Below are 12,912 nucleotides of genomic sequence, written 5' to 3' on the forward strand. Positions count from 1 at the left end.
AAACAGCAGACAAATGAAGGCTACATAATCATTTGCATTAATGTAGGCTACCACAGCATTGGCAATTTGACTAGAATAGATGATGTAGAGGTTGAACAAGAGAATTTCAATTGTGATCTGAGAAATATAGGTCACATATTTAGGTAAAACATAGGTAAAACCTCAGAGAAGAACTGTCATTACCAGCTGCATCATGGGGGACTGCACTATCTATAATTCCAGACATCTGTGTGTGTCACCGACATCATTGCAGGAATTGTGCCCTATCTATATAATTCCAGGAATCTGTGTGTCACAGACATAATTGCAGACATTGTGCCCAACTATAGTTTAAGTCATCTGTATTTGTGTTTCACTGAAATCTTGACACTAGAAGCGAAAGCCTTTATTCCATACTTATAGTGCCGTTAGGGGTTGGCCTGTGAGTCTACAGATAGGGATGTTGTTACTGACATGTGATGGTCGCTAGATGGCGCTTCTTGCACGGAGCTAATGGCAAAGTCGGAAAATGAACTTGCCTTCATCAATCTCATTCATTTCCGTGTTGTTAGTCGGTGAGTATTGCAAAAATGAGAGAAGTTTATTAGTTTGGAACTTCTAAGATAGAAGCTACAATCTCTGCTTGCTCTCCTGTTTATCCTGCTCTCAAATGTTTGCTCCCTGAACAATAAATTGGACTGTAATGTAATGTAACCAAAATGGTGCAAACAAAAACAAAAACTTATAAAGGGGGGCAAATTCTAATTGTAATTCTTAAGTTATATTTCATTTGTTTTCAGGTCACGGCCACAGCCACAATGGCAGTATGAGTCATGGGCACAGCCATAGAGGACATGAACATGAACATGGGCACAGCCATGGAGGGCATGAACATGAACATGGGCACAGCCATGGAGGGCATGGCCACTTTCATAATGAGCCCCACTGTCAGGGTGAGGCAACAGCCACATTAGTGTATCAAGACCATAGTCTTGATACACAAGAAAGTACCACATTTTTCATGGGTTTCACATGTTTAAGTTCTATTAAATTACATTTTTGCACTATCATTGACTGTTGGTTGCAATGTAGATGATTATGCTTCTGACAAATCAAAGCTATTTACACTACTGAAAAGTGTGTCTACTATATGTACTAGTTGATTTCCTCTATTCCAGATGACCACCTGCACACACCCGGGAAGGGCTCAAGCAAACAGATCCTAGAAGGTACCATGTTAAAAAGATCTAGATCTTCAAACAGACTATACAGGCCACATCTCATTGTTGTGTAATTAAAATCATCTCTACTTTTAATTCCATATTTGAACTGTTTGGATAGATATTATTCGATAGTGTGCAGATTTGAGACCATAGCATGAGACCCTTTAGCCAGTATTTGGTACTTTATGCTACACTTCTATTTGCAAATGTTTCCTCTGTTATTAACACAATTCAACACCATGTTTTAACTAGTAAGTTTTTAGAAACATTTTTACTGAGTAACAATCTTGTGGGATGAATTCTTGACAAAAAGAGTTAAGATAAAGAGGACTGTCGGGCTACATTTTCTCCTCCACTGGCTCCCCACAAGGATGTGTGCTTTCACCTTCACGTTTTTGCTCATTTCATGTGATTGACCTCATCCATTTTCATAAAGTAGAAATGCCTGTGACCGACTGAGGGGTCTATTCCTTGTCTGACTGCATGTGTCGAACCATGACGTCCGTACTGTGAATTTGCGGTACCGATGCATGTACCATGACACACCTATTAGAAACTAATTCCAGCTTTTTGCAGATTTTTTTAAAGATGTAACTTTTATATACTATTGACAATAGGCTTTGAATCCTGTGCATATCAAAAGACGAGTAGGGGTGTTTTATATCTCTAGCAGTTCTCTGGTTATCCCCCAAAAATTTAAGTACAGTATTTCACTTGATGCAAATATTATGTATGATCGTTTCCCTATAATATATGAGGACAAAACATCTATTTTGGAAAATGATAATGGAAAGAACTTGTTGTTGAAACTGTCTTGTTTTGCAGGAGTGTTTCTACATATTGTTGCTGACACTCTGGGAAGCATTGGAGTAATAATTTCGGCTATCCTAATGCAAAAGTATGACCTGATGATCGCTGATCCAGTCTGCTCCATGCTCATTTCTATTCTCATTGGAGTCAGGTGAGTTAAACTGCTCTCATGCTATGACATTTGATTAAACTAGAACAGGGGTCTGCGACTTCACATTTTGAAGTTTGTGGAGTTCTACCAGTTCGGTGGAGCCTTAAAATGACATCATTGTGACAACCTGTGGACACATCATTGTGCGACAGTGTCATGTGGCAAATACACAGAGACAGAGAAAATGGGAAAAGTTGTAATAGTCTGTTATTGCATTACAGTATTCTGCCTTTTGATACTGTTCAGAGGGGAAGACTTTTCGGAATATGTATGGAGAGTTTAGAATAATATCAATAAAAATCAAATGGTAACCAGCGTGGAGTAAGGCATGCTCGCTTTATCAATGCACCAAACATGTCAGCAGTGAGGAAGCAGAGAAATACGCAAAAATGACCATGGTAAAGTTAGTTTGAAGTTCTATATTGAACAGATATTTTCAATTATCTTGCTGACTTGATTACATGTGCACCAAGGGTTTAGCACTTCACGCACCTGTCTTTATATACATATACATTTAGCAGACGCTCTTATCCAGAGCGACTTACAGTAAGTACAGGGACATTCTCCCCGAGGGGTAGGGCGAAGTGCCTTGCCCAAGGACACAACGTCATGTGCGCCGGCCGGGAATCGAACTGGCAACCTTAAGATTACTAGCCTGATGCTCTACCCGCTCAGCCACCTGACTCCAATCACCAATTCAATGCAAATGTTTGGGGGCCGTCAACAAACTACTGAAGTACGCTAAGTAGGCTTATGTCAAGGATGATTATTCATTTGTTAATTGTAATTGTTTTGTGTGTTCATCCACTTTTGCACTTTTTAATTAAACATTTTTGTATTAGGTGTACAGAGTATGTTACATTCTTTCAGCAGTCAGTTATATTCGTATATAGGCTATTAAATGAGGGGGGCTCAAAGATGGACCAAAAATATATATAATCATTTTACAAATGTATATAAGGTTTGCGCTATGTTGGTATAATGGCTGCTGGAATGTAAACATTTAAAAAAAAAAATCTATTATTGTAGTTTGCTTTGGAAAAAAAGAGAAAGGAGTAAGCACATTTAGGCTTTTAATTATATAAATATATATTTAACTTATGCGGGGGAAAAAGAAAAATCCTTATTACCAGTAAGTGAGCCCAGGTGAAAAAAATAGTACATTTTCAATATACTAAGAAAAAGTGTACTACCATCAAGCTTTTACCAATTTTAACGTTAATACTTTGAACACACTTGTACTACAGTACACTTTTAGTAAATATATTATAAAAAAAATAGACTAAGTAAAACGTATATGTAATTTCTAAAGTGTACAACTAACTTTTTTTTTTTTACATATTGTTTGTATATTTTAAAATACATTCTAAAAAATATCTTTGTAACAATGCACTTAAAGTTTACTTAAAAAATAAACATTTTAATATGCTGAAATGTTAGGATATTTTAAGTTACTTTCGAAGTCCCTTCATCAATTCAGCCTTCAGTGTACTGGTATAAATTTGCTCTACTGTAGTGTGTAGTAGAGTAAAGTACCTCTTTTTTATTTACAGTTTTCTTGTGCTTGTACGGCTTCTATTTCGAAGCGGCTTATAGTCCGGTTTTAGAACAAACAAGTGGCTTCTTTCAAGATCTCTATTTAATGCTCAACACTTGTACGGGGCTTATTACTTGAGGAATTATTTTCTGTGTCGTCTCAGTTGTACTATCAGGGTTTGGAAATACAGTGACTTGCTAAAGTAGGCAAATGGCTAGTAGAATATAACATTTCATAATAATTTCAGTTAATTAAACAGCTGCTAGACCCAGTGAAATGTTATAGGCTAGCTAGCAAGCTAATGCTAACATTACTAATTCAACTTTGGTAGTGTAAACAACTCTTTGTAAGCTTGTTTTAAATATAATTGTATATGATTGTGTGGACCATGAGACACGGACGCGGTCTCTTTTCAAAACTTGTATTTTACCACTGCTCTTCTTGACATAGCCATTCGAACAGCCCTCACTGATTTCACGTAAACTAATGGTTTCAGCTAACCTGACGTTGTCATACTCATAATTCTAGTCAGAATATGAGTCTGATAACTCAGACCCAACTTCCCGACCAAATTTTTTTGTGGGCAGGGATAAGTTGGGCTGGCAGCCAGGCTAGGTTTCAGCATCAAGCCTAAAGCAACTCCCGAGGGACAAACACCCTTGTCCTTTGTCACATAAAAAGGTCTGCTACAATAGGCTATCCTCATGATTTGCATAGCCGATGATGGACATGGCCATATACTTAAAGCCATATACTAAGTATACTTTAAGTTGTTCCACTTTAGCACATAAAAGTGCACTTAACATACTTTAAATTGTGCGTTAGTACAATTTAATCACAACTTAAATATATTAAGTACAAAATAAGTTGTTCCAAAATAGCACACTTCAAATTAACTAATCATTCAATAACTTGAAGTATACTGATGTTTAATCACTCTTCAAGTATGCTAAGATTTAGTATACGTAGCATATTTTTTTCTTACCTGGGAGAGACTGCCCTAATATGACATTTTACATTGTCATTTAGTAGAAGCTCTTATCCAGAGCAACTTACAGTAAGTACAGGAACATTTCCCCTGAGGTAAGTAGGGTGAAGTGCCTTGCCCAAGGACACAACGTAATTTGGCACAGCCGAGAATTGAACTGGCAACCTTCTGATTACTAGCCCGATTCCCTAACCCCTCAGCCATATGACATTAAGAAAATCAAATCTAAGCAACTGAACCTTGTGACATCATTCTGTCCTATAGTTTTGTCACGGTACCAACATTTCAGTAGTCTGTACCAATACCAGTGAAATTAAGGTACTAGATACCAAAGCAAAAAAAAAAAGACAGAGTGAATGATGTCCTGACACTGTTCCAGTTGCGCATTGTACAAGTGATGAGGGAGCGGACGACCGTTCATTGAGTTCCCTAGAGCCGACAGCTCTGCAATTGTAGAGTCGACTTCATAAAATTCTGAAGCAGCAGTGGCAATCATTTTGCAGCAATGGGTTGCCGCTGCAAAATCTATATAGCAAAAACACTGTTGAGGTAGGAAGTGCAGTGTTTCCTACAGAATGTGAATTATATTTGGAGCGGTAGACAGGGGCGGACCCAGACGTTGTAAAATATTTGGGCTCAGCCCAAACCTATGGTCCTAGTATTGGTTAGATGTGAGTGTAGATAGGGACTTCAACAAGTAATGCGAGCGCGCAAGACATTTCAGAATTTGAAAGGTGCAAACAATAAACATATATACATATACGGATCTTTAATCAAAAGTAGAAAGTACAGTAGTGTAACTAATCCTAAGAACTAACAATCTAAATAATAAAAAAATATATAATATATAAAATAAATGCAAAAAACAGTTCTTTGCATTAATTTGAGCACTAAATTGTTTTTGGAGCGTTACGTAATACAAACTTTTTGTTGGACTTTTTGTTGGACTGGATTATTATATTCGTGGAATATATTTAACCATGAATATTATTATATTTAACTTGAACGTATCCGTTTTGCACACATTTGTGCAGAGAATTATGATATTAACCGTTCGTAAACTCCTGTACAATATATTTTTGCCATGTTAAACAGTAAAATAAATAAAAATCAATGTATGGGAATCTTTGAAGTGTATATGTTATGCAAAGACCCACAATCTTATCAAGCAGAACAAGACAGAAAGACAACAGAAAACATACCTCAGCTCATACCTCAGTATTTTCAAATCTAGGGGGTATTCCAGAAAATGGGTTTAACACTATAAGCACCGAGCCGTTGTTCCCTACTAATTGCTTTGTTAGGCTTCAAATGACCCCATAGTCATCAGACAGGCACGTTGTTACCGACACGTAATTCTCGCCAGATGACGCTTCTCGCACGGAGCTAAAGGCAAGGTCGGAAAATGAACTTTCCTTTGTCAATCTGTCATTCATTTCCGTGTTGTCAGTCTATTATTTCATTAGAACATTTGTTGTGTATTCCTTCAATCATTCAGCAAAATGTAATTTATTACCTAAAAGATTGTCACACACGTTGCAGGTTGGACTGCAGTTGGTCTCTAAAAGCCCGAAATTACCAACATTTTATAATCAACTGACTGATTGCGTTGTCGTCCCCAGTCAAAAGTAGCGTACCGACCCGACAAAGGGAGTTCTGGATCAGGCTGTAGCATTATATATTTACCACAGCGACATCATAAACTTTCAATGGTCTAATTTGATCCAGTTATACTGGCAAAACATGTAATGTTCATTTATTGTAAGAACACGGTCCAAGAAGGCTTTTGCAAAAATGACAGCCAAATGTAATTAGTTAAGAAATTATGTTACTTTTGTTACATGCTTAGCTTTTTCAATTTAACAACTTTCGAAATGACAGGCATTGTATACAGTGGATAATATCATGTGGTTGACAATGTCTATTGTGGTTTTATGAAGGTTATTAGCCTACTGTAACATTGGGACTCCAATTCCAAGTGTGGATGGTGGGTTGCGCAAGAAGTGCATTATGTGTAAAACGAAAGTTGCATTTGATAAATCAAGTAGGTCGACTCTCCTATAACTAGCCTATAGTAGGAGAGATCATTTTTTGTTCCCTTTACATCTACAGACTAAACAGAATAAATCTCGGGTATTGCATTGTGTACAGGATTTTTGCTGGTAAACTATGGAGTTAGATTAGTTTCATAATTCAAACAAACAAACGTAACACGATTCGAACAAACGTAACACGATTCACAAATGTATTTCATGATTCACAAATAAATGTAACGCGATTCACAAATGTATTTCGTGATTTACAAATGTATTTTGTGATTCACAAATGTAACGCGATTCACAAATAAATGACCCCCATTACATTTGTTTGCAACCTGACAAACACAAGTTACAAATCGGAGAACACGAGTTACAAATCGCAAAACACGAGTTGTGAATCCCTGCATTCGTTGGTGTGGATTTTTGGAACTTTCCTGACACGCTTAGATTCATAAATGCATTTTTTATAAATGATATTCTCTGCAGCCTATCAGATCGTCTCTTCCAATTTTTGCCAATCACATTAACGTGTCTATGTGGACTTCAACAACCTGCCATAATGACGGACATCGTCTCCTTCAGATCACGAGCAATGTCGTCTGGTAGCATGTAGGTGAAATATTGCTTGGTAATCTTAATCAACCGATGATCATACGTGATTGAATATTCTTGAGAATGGCAGGATTCATGTTTAATAATTTTCCGTGTTTCCTAGGCTAACGCAGAGCCCGTCTACCCATATTAGACATTCTCCGGTGATTGGCTAAAATTGGAGACATCTGATAGGCTGCAGAGGATATCTTTTAGAAAAAAATTATTTGTGAATCTAAGCGCATCAGGAAAGTTCCAAAAATCCACACCAACGAATGCAGGGATTTGTAACTCGTGTTTTCCGATTTGTAACTTGTGTTTGTCAGGTTGCAAACGAATGTAATGGTCATTTATTTGTGAATCGCATTACATTTGTGAATCACAAAATACATCTGTATTTACATTTAGCTTACTGTTAGGTTCACACACTTTTTGTACAGAAAATGGGCATTCATTGCAGTAAGAGGTTTAAAATGCTAATTTACTCATTTACACCTCTCAATATTTCAGAAATGTTATTGTAAGTAATTTTATTGATTGGACTGTTAAAATATTAAGCGATTAGTATTAGACAAAGGGGGACATTGATTGTGAAAGAGGACGTTGGACTTTGAAGAAAGTGGGGACAATAAAGTTTGGCCAAGAAGCCTAGTAATCTGTCTGTGTCTTTAATTATTATAATTAATAAGCCTTCAAGAACGTTCAGCAACACTATTGTGAATCCAATTATCATAACAGCCCCTGCCCATGCCGTTATCTCCTTTTATTAGAGCCTACCTTATTATATTCGTAAATGGTTTAGAATACCATTTTCAAAATAGTTGCAAACTATCAGTCACAAAATGACTTGATTCACTCGTGTGAATATGCAAAATGCTTTCATTTGTGATTTTTATTTGCTTTACAAAACATTAGCATTTTACAATTATTATTACCGTATGTCATAAGAATTCCTCTTACCAGTCAACACACAAATGCCCTTCATAGAATTCACTTACATTTTTGTCATCATTTGGCACATCATTATAGACTACTGGTGTATACAGTGAGGGAATTTGTTTTGATCCCATGCTGATTTTTTTTACGTTTGCCCACTTACAAAGAAATTCAGTCTATAATTTTAATGGTATGTTTATTTGAACAGTGAGAGACAAAATAATATAGAAATCCAGATAAATGCATGTCAAAATGGTTATTAATTGATTTGCATTTTAATGAGTGAAATAAGTATTTGACCCCTCTGCAAAACATGACTCAGGGCAGAGTGGCAAAACCCTTGTCGGCAATCAAAGAGGTCAGACGTTTCTTGTGGTTGGCCACCAGGTTTGCACACATCTCAGGAAGGATTTTGTCCAGCTCCTCCACCCCTAATGTTTCCACCTCAGTGTTTGACGCGGGGGATGGTGTTCTTGGGTTCATAGGCAGCATTCCTCCTCCAAACACAGCAAATTGAGTTGATACCAAAGAGCTTGTTATACGTTAGCATTGCTAATAACTGTTAGTGACAAAATCATACTACAGCTTGGTGTTGTGATAAATATAAGGTCGGAACAACACCTCTTTTCAGCAACAGCTTCATAGCAAATCCTGCTTTACATTGTCCCAGGTTTCAAAATTGTCCTCTGTGAAATGGTTTGAGGCAATGTGTAATTGAGGGTCGAACTTCACAGGGATCTTCTCATAAACAAACATCACAGCCTGTCGAGTGTTTGGTTCCTTGCATACCTGCAAATTCTGAAGGGCTGAAAAAGGTGTCACTTTTTATACAGCCCCTCCCCCCCGCCTGTTTTATAGTCAAAACAACAAACAAAAAAAGTTCGGAAACGTTATTTCGGTCAATTAGTCCTCCACTTTAGTCACCTTTACAACGAGGTACAACTTGTAAGGAGCGTGGAATTAACAACACAGCTAACTGTGAGGGTAGCGGCCCAAAAAAATGTGCCAAAATCGCCTTCACATGGGTCTTGACCTCGATCTTTAGCCAGGCCCAGCTCCATTTGCACCTCAGCCCTGAGTCCAGCTGTGCTATATAAATTGAATCCTTCTCTTTAAGCTCGCTCATTCTGGAAAACAATTGTCAATATTTAATGTGCTGGACCAGGGCTACTTCCGCCAGAGCAGGTGTTTTGATCACTCATTAAACCAGACACCAATTGGGCTTGTTTTATTACGTGTTCGTAATGAAATTACACTTAAAGTTTTATGCAGTGTAATTGGGGTGTGCTTGCCTTCGACTAGCACAAACCATTGTTATCTCACATATATATTTATTATTATTTATTTTCCCACCCCTAAAACTCAGTAAATATATGGACTACATACACAACCGCTACTCCCGTTCATGGGAAATTGTATTGGGGCGTGACAAAGGTACAGACCAGAAATTGACCGTTTTAAAGCTACATTTTTTAATTGTGAGATTTGCACAGGAAAGAGGTGTAAATGGACTTTGAAGTTCGATGTATGTCCATTTTACCCACTGAACTGATGTTATTCAACTGTGACAAGTTCAAACATACAAAATACTAGTGCAGTGCCTGTTCCCGTTAGTGTTAGCCGGTGATTAACATGTGTTTGTTGATTCGGTGACACGACACACAGAGTTTCCTGGAATAAGACAAAACACAGGCAGTTTTTCATCAATAAATGCATTAATTTACTAACATAATAAAAGTAAATCATCTATAATTACAATAAAGTATGCACTTTAATATTGTGTCGCAGCATTTCATCCGTAAAGAAAACCCTTTGAAATTGCATTGTCAGTCAGCAGCACTGCTCTTCTGGACTTCTGCCTGTAATAGATCAGATTTAATAGCTAAATTAGCGAAAAAGTCAGCCTTTGTCAATCCTGGTCCTCGGGACCTTTTCCAACACACCTGGTTCAAATGATGGGTTGTCAGGTTTTGGCTGAATTTGATAACAACCCATTTGTTTGAATCAGGTGTGTTGGAAATCATATATTTTATAGACCTATTTATTTTTCATGTATGGAACAGCTCATCCAAATGTCACTTGTGGCACCACGCATCCTTGGGTCAATAGCTATACACCAGTGGACTTTCAACTTAATTACAGTGATCAGTTCTCAAACTTTCAAAATAATAATTTGATATTCCTGCATTCCATAGAGTCTAGAAAGCAGTTATCCAAGTATCCTGTTCTGAGAATTGATTTTTTTCCATCCTGTTGTCCTATGCACTCTAACAGTTTTTGGTACAGCACATTTCACAAATAATGCGTGTATGTGCTCAATTCTTGTGCTAATGTTTAAACACTGTAGAGTAAGGTTCTAAAATGCTGTTGCCAAATGTAAGCGTAACTAAAAATCTCACCACTACTGCCCATGTATTAGTCGTTTTATTTATTTACATTAAACAGTTTGATAAAAAAAATTTAGTCATATCAATACTTGTAATCTGATTTGACTGATGATTCTCCATCTACAGTGTGGTGCCACTGCTAAGGGAATCTATTGGGATATTAATGCAACGTACTCCACCATCACTGGACACTGCCCTACCAGGGTGCTACCAGAGGGTAAGTCCGGCTCAATGTTTCAGTCACAGAGACAGACAGGTATTTTTTGGGGGGGAAAACAACAAGTGCAGATACTTCCATACAGGTGTGTTGCATGATACAATTGAGGAAATAACATGTTACTCTAAGGTTTGAAAAGAAATGCTTAAAAGGCCTTGTTTACTTTTTGAATCAAGATGGAAGAAAATCTGGCTGCAAAGACGTATCAAAATATTGCTTTGCCTTAGCATAGGATGCTGAAAAGGAATGACGTAAATGAAAGTCAAGTATGTTTATAAAAAATAAATCCTGAAGTACTTTTACTTACCACAGCTTGCCAAGAACCTTACATGCTTGTGGATGGACAACTCTTGTCCTTGTGGGATGTGGTTCATGACAGCTCTTTCAGGGGCCGTGCGTCCCATTGGGCAAGTCGGGCAGTTGCCCATCAGGGCCTCGGCAACCAGGGGGGCCTCGTCGTATTTACAAAGTTTTTTTTAATTAAAATAAATCACTTGTCATTGCAAACGAATGACAATTCAAATTAAGCATGAAAACACAATTATTTAATTCTATTCTTTATTGCTAAATGTTATCTTAAATCCATCATGGAACATATGATTCAGGTTATGACGTTTCTGTCAGGAGAGTGTGGTGGAGTGTGTATGTTTGCCGAAACATGAAACGATTTCAAAGTGGCAGTGAAAAAATTAATAAGAAAAAGGAGGAGAAGTTAAGGGAGAAATTACCTAAGCTAACACAGTTTTTCCAATCAAAGAATGTGTCCGTGGAAGATGCAGACATTTCTGATAATATTTCAAGTGCTGCTGGGCCAAGTTTAGCTATTACTAGCAGCAGCAGACAAAGAGCCACTTCAACACCAACTACCGTATGTTACGGAAAATAAGCTGCGGCTTCTACTGCGGCCGGTCACCGTCTCAAGATCTCTACTAACCATACAGCTAATTTCATGCTCAACACTTGAACGGGGAATTACTTGAAAGAGGAATTATTTACTGTGTCGTCTCAGTTACACTATCAGGGCTTGGAAATACAGTGACTTGCTAAAGTAGGCAAATGGCTAGTAGGACATAACATTTCATAATAATTTCAGTTAATCAGACAGCTGCAGACCCAGTGAAATATTATAGTCCAGTTAGATAAATAACCCTAGCATCGCTAACAATATTACCAATTCAACTTTTGGTAGTGTAACCGACCGAATGAACTCTTAAGTTCATTTTAGATATATTTGTATATGAGACACGGACGCGGTCTCTTTTCATAACTTGTATTTTACCACTGCTCTTCTTGACACCGCCATTTGAACAGTCCTCACTAATTTCACGTGAAACGAGAACTGCTCCCTCCCCCTTCCCGGTCGAACTGTACCCCTAGGATGCGGAGGTCGGTCTGGGTCGTCGTCACGGGAAGCCTAGTCATGTATGTCTCCCCCCACGGTCCGAAAAGTCTCCCCTCAGTCTTGTCCCTGTTAAGTTTGGCACCTGAAGCGAGGCCAAACCAGTCTGTCCGGTCCAGGGTCCTGTCTACAGATAAAAGGTCAGTGCATAAAATATTGATGTCATCCATGTATAAAATGCACTTGGCAGTCAGTCCCCCAGTCCCCGGGATCCCCAACCCACAAATGAGTTGGTCCCTTCTCAAGGTCTGCGCCAGCGGCTCTATACAGCAGACGTAGAGTAAGGGGGATAAGGGACACCCCTGACGGACGCCGCAGTTCACTTTAACTGCTTTGGATAAGAACCTGTTAACAAGGATTTTGCTGGTGATGTTTTGCTGGAATCTCCCCGGAAAACCCCCTTTTTGCAGTACCTTAAGAAGGTACTGGTGCGAGACCCGATCAAAAGCTTTCTCAAAATCTAAATTTAGGACTACTAGCCGAATGTTTCTGTCTCTCGCAAAACAGATGGCGTCTCTAATCAGTACCAGGCTGTCCGTGATCCTCCTTCCCGGGATGGCGCAGGCTTGATCCTTGATCCCCTAAAACACAAGACATACGGGAGGTTAAAATCTTGCTAAAAATTTTACAATCAACATTTAAAAGAGTGATAGGT

The 12,912-nt window shown here is 38.1% G+C and overlaps 1 protein-coding gene across 3 annotated transcripts in view; it reads left to right on the forward strand.

Annotated features, from left to right (window-relative positions):
* Nucleotides 1–12,912, forward strand: part of slc30a7 (solute carrier family 30 member 7) — a 46,975-nt gene that overhangs the window by 21,597 nt on the left and 12,466 nt on the right. For 2 of the 3 annotated variants that reach the window (XM_084692379.1, XM_084692381.1), the window contains 4 exons: nucleotides 780–932; nucleotides 1,158–1,208; nucleotides 2,028–2,163; nucleotides 10,768–10,858. In XM_084692379.1, the coding sequence (XP_084548505.1) occupies nucleotides 780–932; nucleotides 1,158–1,208; nucleotides 2,028–2,163; nucleotides 10,768–10,858 (431 nt within the window). Of the gene's footprint in view, nucleotides 1–779; nucleotides 933–1,157; nucleotides 1,209–2,027; nucleotides 2,164–10,767; nucleotides 10,859–11,170; nucleotides 11,360–12,912 lie in introns of those variants that run through there. The other variant, XM_084692380.1, reaches the window with a different exon arrangement.

This window comes from Hypomesus nipponensis, chromosome 26 (assembly GCF_054491055.1).
Source record: "Hypomesus nipponensis isolate SF chromosome 26, ASM5449105v1, whole genome shotgun sequence".
In the NCBI taxonomy this organism is placed as follows: Eukaryota; Metazoa; Chordata; class Actinopteri; order Osmeriformes; family Osmeridae; genus Hypomesus; species Hypomesus nipponensis.